Here is a 16,660-nt window from a genome sequence, read left to right on the forward strand (position 1 = left end):
TGGGGGGCGACCGAAGGGCCAACCAAAGTTGTTGACTTTTTTATGATTGAAGTTGTTGAGGTTTTTTTTAGGATTTTACCCCAGGAAATAAAATGCCACAGGGGCCGGATTAAACCAACCAACGGGCCAGATTAGGCCCCTGAAGTGGACTTTGGACATGCCTGGTTTACAACATTGAGCTGAATGCACCAATAGTTTTGTCTCAGTAGAAAGCAACTTCCTATGTAGCCAGTACAGCATGAAACTCTTAATCTCAGGGGTATGGGCTTGAGCCCCACGTTGGGCAAAAGGTTCATCTGCATTGCAAGGAGGTTAGACCAGATGACCCACATAGTCCCTTCCAACTCTACAATTCTATGATTCCTATCATATCATCAGAAACACCCCACAATCCCCAGTGCAGATCTGCATTATAAAAAGTTTCTTCTCTAATTTACTGTATATGGGAATGAAAGAGAAGATAAAGCATTCACCCATCCATGTTTAATTTTTATTTTTTTAAAAGTTAGAGGGTGGTGGGCAGAGGCAGTAAAATCAGTGTGTTAATTCACTGATATGCTTATCAGTCACGTCAGTAGCAAACTGGGAAGGAAACCGGTCTTATCCCACCGCAGAGGAACATGCTGTGTGCTCTTTTTATATGTCTGACTTCACCCAAAAGTTTCTTGCATATTTTTTTCTGCATTGGCTTCTGAGTCAGACATTTTGGAATCATTTCCTTCTTTGATTCTGCTTTACTTTCTGTTGCTTTTTGGACAGTGAGCGCCCCCCCCCCCCAAACTATTGCTTTTGGATGATAAGCAGAAACTCACACATAAGACGTGTGTACGTCGTGTGTAACAGCAACAGTAAACTGAGGGTGTACCATTGGCAGAGTGGGGCAAGGTTATTTGGGTCAGTTTTAGGTTTTAAGTTGCTGCCTTGTATCACTTTCGCTGCCTTAATGAATAGGTGACAGGCAAAGAAGCAAAATATGAATTGTTAATTTTGCCATCTGCTCGATCTGGGAATTCATTTCCATTGGCAGACTGGAGAATCGGATGGAAATTCAAAGATATCCAACTTTCATGCTGCTTGTACAAGCTACGTGTCTATCGGCTTCCCTCTAGGCCTAACAAGAAGGGCATCTATGTGTAATTACAGAGATGATGAAATTTAGGAAACTCTTGACTTTCAAGCATGAAGGAAAGCATGAAAGGGCTACTTGTTCCTGCATTTCCTTATCTAGTCCATCAGCCTAGCTTTTAGCAGTGCACATGCCCCAAGCGTTACAAATTATTGTATGGTTTTGTTGGTAAGAGTTGATGTTGCTCCAAACTGGCAAAGATGGGAAGAGGTTACGCAGAGACAGCATCACGAAATGGTCTCTATAAAGCATCTGGGATACCCCTGTTGTGTTTACCCTTTTCAGCTCAATCCATTGTTTTGTTTCATCTCCAACCATAGCAGTCATCCTCACTGTTAAACTCTCCCACAGACCACAACGGATCTACTATAGTACAAAAAGCGCCCTGTGGAGGGAAAAATGACCCCTGTGCATTTCAAAGGCTTTGTGTTTACACAGTCTACACCACACTGGCAAATGAGAAGGAAACTTACTTGGAAAGATGTGTGAGGCTTCCCTTGGAGTGCTTTTGTGTCTTGCAGTACTTCTGCAGGGAGGGAAGTCCAGTTGTGGAGCAGCCACCAAGCAGGCCTATGCGAATGCTCTTGTCACATGGTTTGCATGCATGAATAATGCCATAACTGTGGTACCTTCAGTCGGCCTTAACAATTGCAGTCATGCAGAGGAAGAAATGTGGTTCATAGATCATAGAATCGTAGAGTTGGAAGAGACCCTGAGGATCCTCTAGCCTAGTCCAACCCCCTGCAATGCAACTGTCCCTTACAGGCATCAAACCTGCAACCTTGGCATTATCAGCACCCCACTCTAACCAACTGAGCTATCCAAGCTGATCCTTGTGGATGGCCTGTTTAGGAAATCCAAAGTGGAACCTTTAACTTAGAAAACCTGTGTAGACTATGCAGTGCTGAAGTGACATGAGTCCTGTGGATCGTGATTCTCCAGAGGTTAACAAAGAAATCCCAGCACGGGTTACAATAAAAACATGCTACCAAGCCCAACTGATGTTACTGAAAAACTGAACACCAGTTCAGCACACTAGCAAGTAGTAGTAGTAGTGATGATAATGATAATATCTATACCCCACCCGTCTGGGTTGCCCCAGCCACTCTGGGAAGCTTCCAACACATATAAAAACATAACAAAACATTAAAAACTTCCCAATACACAGGGCTGCCTTCAGATGACTGTGTAGTTCTTTATCTCCTTGATATCTGATGGGAAGGCGTTCCACAGAAATGGCACCCCTGCCAAGAAGGCCCTCTTGCTGGTTCCCCATAACTTCACTTCTCGCAGTGAGGGAACAGCCAGAAGGCCCTTGGAAATGGATCTCAGTATTTGGGCTGGATGATGGGGGTGGAGACGCTCCTTCATGTACAGAGTGCCAAAGCCATTTAGGGGTTTAAAGGTCAACACCAACATTTTGACTAAAGGTCAGCACATCTGACTATGAGGACAGGACAAAGTACTTCCTTTTGTCTGCCTCGAGTCTCCCACCATTCAGCATTAGATCAGGGTAGACAATTTCCAATTGTGCTTTTCAGATGATGCAGACTCCCATCATCCTTGGCCATTGGCCCAGCCCCAGCTGGCTGGGGCTGACAGAGGTTGCAGTCCAAAACATCTGGAGGGCACCATGTTGGCTACCCCCCCGGACCCTTGTGACTGATCACAACTAAGTGCCATGCTCCTACGGATGCAGCCAGGCCAACCCTCTGTGCAGCCGGGGAACTTTGCTCACATACAAATGAATAGTCGGTTGCACTCCCGTCTCCCCCTTCGTCAATCCATTCGTTTGAACATATGTAAGGAACTGGACGCGGGTGGCGCTGTGGGTTAAACCACTGAGCCTAGGGCTTGCCGATCAGAAGGTCAGCGGTTCAAATCCCTGCGGCCGTTGCTCGGTCCCTGCTCCTGCCAACCTAGCAGTTCAAAAGCACGTCAAAGTGCAAGTAGATAAATAGGTACTGCTCTGGCGGGAAGGTAAACGGCATTTCCGTGCGCTGCTCTGGTTTGCCAGAAGCGGCTTAATCATGTTGGCCACATGACCTGGAAGCTGTACGCCGGCTCCCTCGGCCAATAAAGCGAGATGAGCGCTGTAACCCCAGAGTCGGCCACGACTGGACTTAATGGTCAGGGGTCCCTTTACCTTTAAGGAACTGGGAAAATATTGCCTACGAAGTGTGCTCATGCACCCTTCACGATAAAGCATCCAAGTAATACTTTACTTTGTACTTTGAAAGAGCTTTTAAAAATGACCCTCGATAATACATGCGCGTTATCCTATGCGGCTGTTTTTAAGTGGAAATGTGGTGTGGCTCCGCATCGGGGCAAGTTTTGCAGGCAAGCGCTGCTAAGCCAGCAAAACTTTGTTCATTTCCGCTTCGAGATTCTTCATTTTCAAAAGGATGCGCCCCCATCCCCCTCGCTCTGCAGAGAGCCTCGTGGCGCCTCCTGCGTTTTTGAAGCTCGCCTAAGCGAAGGCGGGAGTCCCGTCGAAGCTATAGTCTCAAACCCGCTCAAGCCCCGCCCATCCTCCGTGACAATGGCCGATGTGCCCGCCCACCCGAGAGCGGAGCGGAGCGGAGCATTCATTAATAAAGGGAGAGCGCGGGGCGGCACCTCCTCCGCGCGCTCTGCTAGTGTATCAATCGTAAGCATGTGCGTCCGCCGCCGCCTCCCCGCCACCTGACTGTCCAATCAGAGGATCCCGGCTGGGGAGTAAGAGCTAGCTGAAGGGCCAATGGGAGGTGCCTGGGCAACACCCATCGGCGCGGTTTGCGGTGCGAGAGAGCGGCCGAGTTGCCAAACGCGGTGATCTGTGGCTCCCTCGATGGGGCGGCGGGAGGTGCTTGCGTTTGGCACGCAAGCTGCAGTTTGGGAGGCAGCGCGCGGCGCCTTTCCTTCCGCGGCAGGCGAAGGGGTGGAGTATGGCTGCAGTATGGCTCAAGGCATGCGTGTACCTGGATGCGAGTCTTCCCACAATCGAATCAGATTGGGAACGGGGCGATGTGTAAACAGAAGTCTCCTTTCCCTTTGCCCCAGATCTTTCAATCTGGCAAAATATCCGAGGCTGGGAGGACAGCTATGACAGGGCCTTTCTCCTATCTGCGAGTCTTGGTCTGGGAATGTCAAGACACCTTCCCCAACGCTGTCATTTACTCCAAAGACACCCAGTTCTAGGCGCCAGGTATCGCAGACACCTCTGACATTGTCGCCAGCCGTCAGATGCCCCACTCGCAGCCCCGACATGTGTAAATCTATTTTACCATTTTGGTGTACAGTGGTACCTCGGGTTACATACGCTTCAGGTTACATACACTTCAGGTTACAGACTCCACTAACCCAGAAATAGTGCTTCAGGTTAAGAACTTTGCTTCAGGATGAGAACAGAAATCTTGCTCTGTCAGCGCGGCAGCAGCAGGAGGCCCCATTAGCTAAAGTGGTGCTTCAGATTAAGAACAGTTTCAGGTTAAGAACGGACCTCCAGAATGAATTAAGTACTTAAGCTGAGGTACCACTGTATATGATTGAAATCAACATCAAGTTGGTTAAATTCTTTGAATTTTATTTAAACCTTAGTCAGGATTTGGCCCAAGCCAACTTCTAGGGGCTGGGGTACATTTTGCCCCCCCCCCCCCCCGATAAAGTATTTGAGGGCCTGCCCTCCCCCCTTTGATGGGCTTTGCCCTTCAAATGGTGTGTGCATGCTGAATCATGTGATCGATTACCGTATGCAGGGTGGGGCTTACCTGGGTCCCTCCAATATTTTATTCAGGTTTGTACCATTGGCCCAAGCGACAATGGCCTGGTTGAGCCATTCTACATGATTGCTGCTTGCGTTGCGGGTTGCTGCATGAAATGCGTCCAACAGCAAAATAAATGAATGTTTGTAATTATAAAAGTTGGTCTGGAGGGCTAATTATAGGCTGCATGCGTTCCAAGGGACTTAACATAAATTGCATTCACACAAAAAGGTAGCCGAATCTGACACAGAGCCACGTGATGTGTTGATGGAGTTGTTGTTCTTGCATTAGCCTGTAAGAGTGCTGCTCTTAAGGGATGCCTTTGGTCTTAGTAAGACTATGGCCATTTAGGTCACTTAGACACACATAAGCTCATTTATATGAATGTATTTGGGACACGTAAAGCCTGGATACTAGAATTGTGCTTTGGAATTGCATCCCCATCTGCACTTATGAAAATAAACCATAAGAAAATAACACAGATAAACTTACATCTGAGTCATTCACAGACCCTCCCAAGTGTCCATATTTTCCAGGGATAGTCCCAGATTTACAGAAGCCATCCCGATTTCTGATTTGATCCCGGAATGTCCCGCTTTTCCTAAGCACATCCCTATTTTCATTGGAGAAATGTTGGAGGGTATGCGACCCCAAAGCCAAGGAGAATAGTAACTATACAACCTTTAGAAGACATCTATATAGCCCTGTATAGGGAAGTTTCTTAATATTTAATGTTTTATTATGTTTTTATATATGTTGGAAGCCACCCAGCGTGGCTGGGGCTACCCAGTCAGATGGGAGGGGTATTCATAATAAAATTACTGTTCTGTTATTATTATTATTATTATTATTATTATTATTATTATTATTATTTAGGATGTCCCTATTTTCATTGGAGAAATGTTGGAGGGTATGCATTCACAGATCTTGTGCACATTTACCTCTGAGTAAATAGCTGGGACACAGGGTGGTGGTTGTTGTTTAGATCTGGTGACACATTTCACAAGGATGCTCAAACCCCCCACATACATATGTCCTCGAAGAGCTTCCAAGACAATGGCCAAACATCCTCCAACAACGGGGGAATAGCCTGCTTAATACTGTCTCCTAGGCATCCTGCCTTGCCTTCCCTGCCCAGCCAATGGGGATCCAAGGGATGGAACCAGCCATGATGCCTGGGTAATGCTTCCTCTTGCCCTGTAAGCTGCTAGCATAGACCACAGCTGTAAATCTCACAGAATGAAGTTGATGCCCATATACAGTAGTACCTCGGGTTAAGAACTTAATTCGTTCTGGAGGTCTGTTCTTAACCTGAAACTGTTCTTAACCTGAAGCACTACTTTAGCTGATGGGGCCTCCTGCTGCCACTGCACGATTTCTGTTCTCATCCTGAAGCAAAGTTCTTAACCCGAAGTACTATTTCTGGGTTAGCGGAGTCTGTAACCTGAAGCGTATGTAACCCGAGGTACCACTGTAGTGGCAATGAAACAGAAAGGTGAATCAGTGCTCCATGTTCAAAGAGCCATGAGACACATTCACATTGTACATTCAAGGCTCATGGCTTCCCGCAAAGAATCCTGGGAGTCTACTCCCTCACAGACCTACAGCACCCTTTACAAACCAAAGCTTCCAGGATTCCCTGGGAGAAACCACGTGCATTTAAATGTATGATGTGGATGTGTACCTCGGGTTACAGACGCTTCAGGTTACAGACGCTTCAGGTTACAGACTCCGCTAACCCAGAAATAGTACCTCGGGTTAAGAACTTTGCTTCAGGATGAGAACAGAAATCATGCAGCAGTGGCAGCGGGAGGCCCCATTAGCTAAAGTGGTGCTTCAGGTTAAGAACAGTTTCAGGTTAAGAATGGACCTCCAGAACAAATTATGTTCTTAACCCAGGGTACCACTGTACCTTGCATTTGATGAAAATTATCCTAAGTAATTAGCAAAGATGCACAAAAGGCCCACTTCATCTAGCTGCACTTCCTTCCAAAAAATGTGTGCATGGTTTTCATTTAATTGCCCTGTGGCAATAATCCAGGCACATTTACTTGGGAGTAATTCCATTAGGCTGTAGTGGGACTGAGGATCAGGCTGCAAACCACCTAGATTTTTTATGGTACCTTCCCTTAGAGAGAGAAAAAAAGGTCCTGTGGTTCCCCGTGTTTTTGTACAGCTCCTAGCACAATGGGCTGGGTCTCTGGGCTGTATGATAAAAACTAATTATAGTAATGTGATTAAAGGCCATCTCTCTACTATTGAAGGGGGTGGGAAGAGAATACCCCGGTGGCCAAGTTTTATTCATGCGTATTAGTCTTGCTTGTTTTGTAAATGTAATTAAAAAATTAAATCCCTTAAAAATAAGCACGTAGAATAGATGAAGACAAGAAAAGTGTGTGTATACGGTATGTGTGTGCGTGCGTGTGTGTGCCCGCCCGCCTGTTCGCACCCCTGCGCGCGCATAAAGGAGTAAATTAAACGAAGAGGAAAAACAGACTGGAACCGCTGAGTTCAGATGCATTATGGCACTGGAACTTCCATAAAGTTCAGAGGTTTTGGATTTCCGTGTTCTGAGGCTGCCTGTAAAATAAAATTTAAAAAAACGAAAAAGCTCTAAAAGACAACAGACCCAGACTTCATAAGGGGACTGAGTGTAGTGGGGGAAGGGAGATGGATTGGCCCGAAACCTGCACGCCAGATCCAATCTCTAATTAGAACCTTTTGTCTAAAGTCTTTTCTAAAGCATTCCGTGTCTGTTTAATATTTAACATATGGGGGGTGGGGAAACAGAGTTTTGTTGGTGTGCCAGTTATATTACAATCAGATATTGTTTAGTTAAGATGCAGAATAAAAAAGAAAGGAAAAGGAAAAGGCCAATTTTCTTCTAACATGAAACTTTAAAGAAGAAAAGGCAGTGGGGGGGGGGAGCGCGCGGGAGTGGGGGGGTGGGGGACTCTACCGCAAAATGATATCACAGTCTTGCACTACTAAAGTTGATCATTCCATCCTCCCTCCTCTCCCCGCACCCCCCCCCCCGCGCCGCCCGCCACCTCTCCAAAAGAGCAATACAGCAGTTGCTCTGCATTGTATGGGAAAATAAAAGGAAGAGAGTTCAAACAGCAATTGATATTTATCTCATGGGGTGAAGGAGGGGCGGTGTGTTGGAGGTATGTGTGTGTGGGGGGGGAAAGGATAGTTTGCAAAGAAAGGGCTAAGTTGATTGAGCAACGAACGGGTTAAAGGCAAGGGAGTGTAGCTGGCAGAACCGGGAGGAGGGAATGTTGCCTGTCCCTTTAAGGTTCCTGCAGCACTGAGAGAATTGCAGGGATAATACGATTGGGGCGGCAGGATCACTTACTTCTGACGTTCCAAAGCCTGGGGGAGTTGGCTAGAGATTGTTTCCCTTTGATAAGGTCCTGGCAACTTGGTAGCAACTCAAGAAGCAATAATAATAATAATAAAAATAAAAATCTAAGCGCTTCGGAGTAAAATAAAAAAGAAAGAAAGAAAAACCATCCAAAGTATGGGGGAATAATTAGTCCCTGTAGCTGCCGAGCAATGCCAGTACGTAATGCCGGTTGATCTTGCGATAGTAAGAACTGTATACCTTTACAGATGCACACACACAGAGATAGAGACACGCACACACACATATTTTATTTTATTTTAAGGCGGAAGGTGTTGCCGGAAAAAAGGACGCTTATCTCCCTTACAGGACCGTTCTCTCGGTTGTTCACTTTGATGTGCACAGTTAAACCCACAGCTCAGTGTTTGTTGGAATAGCCCGGAGGACATTTGGTGCATGGAATGACTGCTTGAAACAGGACCTGAGTTGAAAGAAGGGGGGCGGGTGGGGGGTCAGGAGAAGTGGGGGAGGGATCAGGTCTTTTGATATATATATATATTTATTTTTTTCCCCTCTCCCTTTTCCTTTCGGCTTAAAGAAGAAGCGGGGCGTGAAGGAAGGGAGAGGATCATGCTGAAACTCCTCTCTCCCTCTCTCCGCTGATACGTTTCGCGTGCAATGTCCTGCTCTCTCTCTTTCTCTCCCCCTCCGCTCCCCCCTTTTAAACTCTCAGATGCTATTATGAAGCATGAGAGGAGGCGGGTGATGAAAATATAGGGGGAATCGGCGCAACGCTGCGGATTACTTTTCTTCATTCTGTAAAGGGGGAGAGAGAGAGAGAAGGGGGGGTGGGAAGGCTAAAGGAGGTGGGTTTTTTTTTTAAAGGAAGTACCGAGCGCCCGTTTACGGAGGGGGCGGGAAAAGAAAAAGAGAAGAAGAGAGAAGGGAAAAAGGACCCACTAAAAACTACTGGATCAATGGTAAGTTGCACAAGAATGTACGCGATTCCCCAGCTGCCTGCTTGCCTGTTTCTCTATCCCCCCCCCCCCGCGCCCGCTTTCTCCCGATCGCTTTGATGTCCTCTTGGCTTGAGCTTTGAAGTTGTTAAGGAAAGCTATTTATGCGTTAGTTATGAGCAGGCAGGGCTCGGTTGAGGCGATAGGCGAGGGTTTTGTACGCGAACAATAATAAACAGCAGAGGTGTGTGTGTGTGTGTTGCGTTTGTGTGTGTTCGAGAGACGGGAGAGATCTGGGGAAGGAGTGGGGTCTTGCACAGGACAAGCCCCCCCCCACTCCAACCAACGCACCCCAATTGCAGATATCCCGGTAAGGTGTGTGCGTGGGTGTGGGGGGAAAGAAGGGTCCATTTTCAGATTTGGACTTTTCCGATTGGGAAGGGAGGTCGAGATCAAGGATGTGCATTTCTTTATGTGCCGGGGAGGCAGGGATGCAGCGAGGATGCGAGGACTCCCTGCCTCTTCTCCCTCTCCCTCCCCCCCAACTCTTCCTTTACACCCCTCCCACTTCTCTCGGCACCCCCTGCGAACTCCAAAGAGGCGCTGCAGGCTTACTTAGGGGTCAGTTGTTGCACAGGGCTCGGAGAAAGCAACTGGCTTAAGACTTCTCTGTGGCTTTCTCGCTCTCTTCCCTCCCTGCTCTCCCCACCTTCACCCTCCCAATTCCTCTTCTCGGTTCCTGAGATCTCTCTGCCTTTCCACCCCCCTCTCCCCTCCAGTCAGTCGCCATTTCTGGAGGGTAACTTACCACCACCCCCCTCTTTTATTTTTACCCCCCTCTTAAGGGTTGCATTTTAGCAGCTCCCTGGACTACAATGTCTTCTTTTAAATCCTCCCCCCACCAGTCGCCCTCTTACTCGCTCACTCTCTTTGATGGGGGGAGCTGGAGAATATAACAGCCGGGCTTGGAATTTCTGCACGCGTTCAGGTACATTGCAGGAGAGAGGGGGAAAATACTTTCTTGGCAGTAGTTTGTATTTGTTTGTTGTAAAGGCAAGCAGGCGTTTAAAATCTCCACTCCTGTCCTGAGGTGGTGGTGTGGAGAAATGTCATCTTATGAGTAGTTCTGAACTCTTCACATAACATCATAAACCAACTTTTTAAAATTGGATGTTGGTTGGTTTTGTGTGTGTGTGTGTGTGCTTAAATAAACTGGTTGAAGTCTTTGCAATCCCATTTTCTCCTGAGTGAACTAAGGAAGGATGTTTGGAAGAAGCCACAAAACTTCTCAAGATCTTATTAATCCATCTTTAATGGTGGAAACTGGCTAAGTTTGAGAAGAAAAAGTGCATGACAACCCGAGCAAGGGAGGTGGTGGTGGTGGGGAGGGAGAATTGGAATCCTTTGCTTCCAAGTGGTTGGAAGTTTTTAAACATGTGGATGTCTTTAACATGTGAATGGTATAACTTAAGCAAGTCCATGAGATGCCTTTGAAGGCTGTAGGCAACTGATCAGAAATGAGTCAGACAGACCTAGTTTTTAAACTTAAACACTACTGTGGTCAAGATTCTCTCCCCCACCCCCATTTTCTTTTAAACACTTTCTCAATATGCCATTTGTTTTTTTCAGAGGAGCATCCAGCATTGTGCTTAGAAGGGTTTCTGGTGATCATAATCTAAATGTTTAAGGAGTTGAACGGTTTTGGAGGAGGGGGGGGCAGAGAAATGGAAACCAGATGCTGAGGAAAGCACGTTTTGTTCTTTGCTTTGAGTTATCTACTGAAGAAAGAGGGAGGCAAAATTTTGAAGGATTTGTGTGTGTGTGTGTGTGTGTGCTTGCACACAAAATAGGTTTAACAACACAAGGGATCCAGTATTGTTCCTGGGACTTCTCAGATGTTATCATTAGTAGGAGGGAAAGGTTCACAGGGGGGTTTCTTTTCTTTTCTTTTGCGTGTTTTGATTTTATAGGCAATGCAATAATTAAGACTTCATTTTTGTTTTTGCCTCCGCCCCCACTCCTTTTGCTCCCTCCACACCAAAGTTAAAAGTGTGCCCAGAGTTCAATCTTCCTCTTTGAAAAGCGTATCTGATACTTTTGATTAGCACTGCAGATAGCTGCGGTTGCCTCTTTATTTTAATGTGAAGAGTTGAAAAGCCTGTTTACTTTTTGTCTTTGATGTTGGGTGGATCTGGTTTTGATTAGATCAATACTTCCCCCCCCTCTTTCTTTTCCTTTTTTTTTTTCCTTCAAGAGAGAAGACTCTGAAGAATCCCCTGCTGACTTGAGGAATAAAAGAGAGAGGGAGAGAGACAACACACAGACAGATTACTGAGGAACTTAAAAAGAAAAAGTCCAGCCAGAAGGGACTCCCGGAACCATGAGCAGCGCAGCATTGCTGACTCACCTCCCAGACCCCAGCAGCAGCTTCAGAGAAGATGCCCCACGCCCCCCTGTACCAGGGGAAGAAGGAGAGACACCATGCCACCTGGCTGCCACTTTGTTTGCCATGAAAAACCAAAGCTTCAAGGCCATGTCAGTTTCTTCCACGCCAAGGAGAAATGAAGATGGCCTTGGGGAGCCAGAAGGCAGCGCATTCCCAGACTCTCCTCTAGCACGATGGACCAAATCCCTGCATTCCTTACTAGGGGATCAAGATGGTGCCTATCTCTTCCGGACCTTCCTGGAAAGAGAAAAATGTGTGGATACTTTGGACTTCTGGTTTGCCTGCAATGGCTTCAGGCAGATGGACCTTAAGGATACCAAAACTTTACGAGTAGCCAAAGCTATATACAAACGGTACATTGAGAACAACAGCATTGTCTCCAAACAGCTCAAGCCTGCCACTAAGACCTACATAAGGGATAATATCAAGAAGCAGCAGATCGATTCTATAATGTTTGATCAGGCACAGACTGAGATTCAGACAGTGATGGAGGAAAATGCTTACCAGATGTTTTTAACTTCTGATATATACCTCGAATATGTAAGGAGTGGGGGAGAAAATCCTGCTTACATTAACAGCAATGGACTGGGGAGCTTAAAAGTTGACTGTGGCTATCTCCCTACCTTGAATGAAGAAGAGGAGTGGAGCTGTGCAGACTTTAAGAACAAACTTTTGCCATCCGTGCTAGGGCTATCCAGTAAGGCATTGAGGGCTACAGCAAGTGTCCGGGCTACAGAAACTGTGGAGAATGGGTTCAGGTAAGATAACTTGCTTTGAATGACTTTTCGAGAGTCTGTTGCTCCTTTAAACAAATCTTGCAAAGTGGGTATATGTGCACATGCTTGTCCTTTGGAGTAGATTTTGGCAACGATACTTTTTTTTTTAATGAACCTTAACAACTTGGCATTTATTTCTGGCTTGGTGGGGAGGGCTGTCTTTCTCCATAATAAAGAAAGCAGTACATTGTGGTTCTTAAGACCCACCAGTTCCTAAAGCTCTCTTAGACATCAAAAAAGAACTTCAAAGCGACTCTTGTTCTTTGAGACATGCGTTAATTGTTACCACTTTAAACCACATTAAGAGGAGCTGGGAAGAGCACCATCTAGGCATGTGAATGAGTAATGAAATACTAGTTTGCCAGCTTCATCCCCAGCTAGTGTCGAAATATGTGGATTACATATAGAAAATGGGAAGCAATTATGTGATGATGGAACGAGCCCGTGTGACTGAACTTTGTAACTTACAAGGAGACATGAAACACATGTATTCTTGGAGAATACCTTGTGTGGCTTGCTATCGTGTCTTTAAGCCAAAGGAAATCTGTTTGGCCAATGAGATGGCTTCAGGTATGGGACATTAGTGTTAGGGGCAGAATTCCAACCGCTGAGTAAAAGAGGTGTGTGCTCCAGGTATATAGGAACTGAGTTGGACCTTTGGTTTCTCAGGCTCAGAACTGTCTACAGTGACTGACAGTGGCTCTTCAGAGTTTCAGCCAGGAACTTTTCCTATCCTGACCTGGAGATGAACCTAGGCCTTTTAGCATGCACTCTACCATTGACTGACATTGACTGACATTGATCCTAGTTAATGGAATTCAAGCTGCATTAAAAGGTGGTCCTATTCCCAATTCAGTACGCCAGGACAGTGATATGAGACCCTTCTTTGGTGGCATAGGCTGATGAAAGTGGGCAAGACCAGTTTCTTACAAAATGGCAACACCAGCGTATTCTTTCTCTATCTTAATCGTGACAGAGTGTTATAATCTTCTGACACCTTATTCTCTTTCTCCCCTCCCTTTCCCCTTCATAAATGGGAATTGGTTGAACAAGGATCTATAGAGCAGAAGGACCTGCTCTCTCCCTCTCCCCTCTGTTCTGTGTATTCTCTCTCTTGCTTTGGGAGTTTCTTTCTCAGTCTGGTAAGTATTTGACATCTGGTTTACAGGAATTTTTGTGAGTGTTTCTGTGATTCATGGGACATCAAAGGGCTTCAGGCATCTCTTCTGTTTTCAGCTTGTTTCAACTATGGCCTGCCTCTAAGAGGAGGGTTCTTGAATTGCATCTGTTGTGTTTCTAGCTTGCAGCAGTGTTTATGGTTTTTTCCAGCGATAGGTTTGGAAAGGCAGCTGGTTCTAATTTGGCTTTCACTCACACCAGGGCAAATCTGCGGGGGCTCCAGATAGGCGAGGGGCTTCTTCTAGTTCTTGGCTGTACAAATGGCATCAGTGTGTGTTACCCATTTATTTTAATCTCTGTGGAGGTATATGCTTGCTCAAGCCTCTGTTTGCCCCAGTATCTTTCTGTGGTAAAGGCAAGTTTTCAAGTTTGAAGCCCTAGCAAGCCAATTTTCTTTCACAACCTCTGAACTGTACCAGTTGCATGAGCCTGACAACCATATTTGCTGTTGCCCAGATCAAACAGTGTTTATATGTGTTTATGCATGTGTATATGTGGTGGTGGTGGGGGTTGTGTGTGTACACACACACACACACACACACACACACACCCCTGCACACACCTAACACTCTCCCCAAGTTGAGATGACATTGTAGAAGGCATTGGCATGTCTAAACTCTGTTGACACTGAGGTGGCAGAAGGCATGGAGCTATTAATGTCAGTGCCACTCTGAAAAACACCAAGCAGGTAACTTTCTGTTCAGATGAGGAAACTTCATTTGAACCTTCAGCCCACCCAATTCATGCATGCTTTTGATTAGGCATATATTGATGGAGCTGGATAGCTCAGCTGGTTGAAGCATGGTGCTGATAATGCCAAGGTTGCAAGTTCGATCCCTGTATGGGGCAACTGCATTGTAGGGGGTTGGACTAGAGGATCCTTAGGGTCCCTTCCAACCCTTCAATTCTATGATTTTATGCTGAAAACCTTCCTTTTAAGCAGATATGTACTTTGTGCTGCGCTGTTCTCCAAAAAGGCAAGAAGTTGCTTCTCCTTTTTTTTTTTTTTTGTCTCCTTGACTGGATTCTTGTATCTAACTGAACTGAGAGCTTGGGCTTGAACCTGGGTTCCAGTTCCACTGCTGCCTGCCATGGACACTTTGTGTGGTCTTTGGCAAGTCGGTAGGTCTCAGACTCAGTACCTCAGCTATGAAATGGGAATAATATCCCATAGGGGAGGGTAGGCATGGTCTCAGTAAAGGCTGCCAAGTCCTTTGCCATTTAGAGGTGCTGCTCTTAGCAATTTCTGGACTAGAATCTCATTGTTGTTACCAAAGGGAACTAGCTGAGAAGCCTTTTCCCCCAAGCCAGTGGTCACCAGACATTGCTTCTCCTCCTGTCTCAAAGATATTAAAGTCCAGTAGTTTTCTCAGCTTGTGGATGAGTTGCTGTTATTTGCCTAGTCTGCTAGCAGTTGACAAGTGAATCCCCTTTCCCCTTGGCTGGTGTCTGCAATGTGTCTTCATCTTTCCGGACCTGTAGGTAACCAAACTTTTAAAAAAAATATTAATTGGAGGTTGTTTTTAGCATGTAATCTTTAATGAGGAGTGTGAAGCCTATTTGTCTCCCTCCCCTGGCTGTTTTCTGCTCCTAGGTTAGGTTTGGCGAACACACTTTCTTTACCCCAATCACATCCTCATGCTGTATGTGTTATAAGGTATTTTTATGAATTTGGGATTTCCCCGAGTCAAAATAAACACTTCGGACTTGGTTTAGGTGTCTTCCCCTCTTTCTCAGGGCTGCTTTGTGTATTAATTGCTTCCTTGGAATGAGGATCTTGATGCTCTTCCACTTTCAGCAGTTCAGTGCAACAAAAGTGAAATTGAAAAAAAGTTTTGTTTACATTGGATTCTGAATGTATCACACAAAAGTTAATGTGCACAAAACTGCCCTCTTACGGCACACTCATATACCATAGCAGCCAATAAGGTAGCCTCTCTGCTGTTAAGTTTTCTCTTGTAAAGTTAGTGAAGCTCGCCTTCCCACCACATGGGGCTATAGCTAGCAGATGGCCCACTTTTGCAGATTGGCACTTATTTGTGGGGGAAGGTGTTGGAACCGAGATGGCTTCAGTTATCATAATAAAATTAAGCCAGGAGGGGAGAAAGACAAATGTGTACATGTGTGTGTGCTTGCACACACCAAGCAATCGGGTTTTTGTTTTGTTTTGTTTATTTGGCAAAGTAGTGTGATGAAAGCTACATATTTGCTTCCCCTGACAATTATAAACACAATGTTTCTGACCAAAAACCATTTGCCAGACAATGTGGCTGAAAATTCACACGATGTTTTCTCAACAGCAGTGAGAGCAATCCAGAGCTTTCTTCATATACCTCTGATAACCCACCTGAACACCTGTGGAATGCCAACTGCAGTGCAGCAAAGCTTAGCTTCCTAATTTACAAGGCTCCCTGTATAGACTTTCCATTACTCTGGTTGAAAAACCAAGATCTGAGGCTACTTATAAGGCTAGAGGCTAATCCCAGAGGAGAAAACAGCTGTGCTGTTCAGGGTGTTGTTGGGTTTTTGGGGGGTTTTATTGCAGGGCTACCCACAAAAGACACCTGGAAAGATAAGTTCTGTGTGCTTTGTCTATGACACAGGCTTGCTCCCCAACACAGCACAGGGAGTGACAAACAAGTACCATTTTTATCAGTATAAGTGGTAGTAGTTTGAGAAACTTGAGACATTCTCCTTGAAGCTGAAGGGGAACTGCTACATGATTGTGGAAAACATTTGTCAGTATTGTGTCCTGTGGAGGCACTTTTTTTGAGAGAGAGAAAAAGAGAGTCCATGTAGAAATTTACACCGGAGACTCTGCTTCACACAGGAATTAAAACTCCTTTAAGGCAGCTTGATAGCATCTGGCTACAATTAAGTTTGTAGTGTGGTCAAGATCTTTCTTTTTTTTTAAAAAAAAGTGGCTATGAAAACATCCCTAATTGGTTTACTTAATGTATGTGGGGATTTTCTGTACAGATCTGTTTTAACTGGGCAAAAAAATAAAAAGAAATTTATTGTTTAATGATATGATTGTATAAGTTCTGAGGAGTGGGGGAATGGCATTTTGCTAGCTAAATGTCTTGGT

At 45.6% G+C, this 16,660-nt stretch overlaps 1 protein-coding gene across 4 annotated transcripts in view; it reads left to right on the forward strand.

Moving 5' to 3' along the window:
- The window catches only part of AXIN2 (axin 2), an 82,597-nt gene that overhangs the window by 24,371 nt on the left and 41,566 nt on the right, over positions 1 to 16,660 (forward strand). Inside the window, exons 1-2 of one of the 4 annotated variants that reach the window (XM_079965395.1) lie at positions 8,755 to 9,195; positions 11,426 to 12,375. In XM_079965395.1, coding sequence (XP_079821521.1) covers positions 11,552 to 12,375 — 824 coding nt within the window. In that variant the 5' untranslated portion in view covers positions 8,755 to 9,195; positions 11,426 to 11,551. Of the gene's footprint in view, positions 1 to 8,754; positions 9,196 to 9,353; positions 9,542 to 9,632; positions 10,160 to 11,425; positions 12,376 to 16,660 lie in introns of those variants that run through there. The other 3 variants (XM_079965398.1, XM_079965397.1, XM_079965396.1) reach the window with 3 other exon arrangements.

This window comes from Podarcis cretensis, assembly GCF_951804945.1.
Source record: "Podarcis cretensis genome assembly, chromosome: 2".
Taxonomy (NCBI): Eukaryota; Metazoa; Chordata; class Lepidosauria; order Squamata; family Lacertidae; genus Podarcis; species Podarcis cretensis.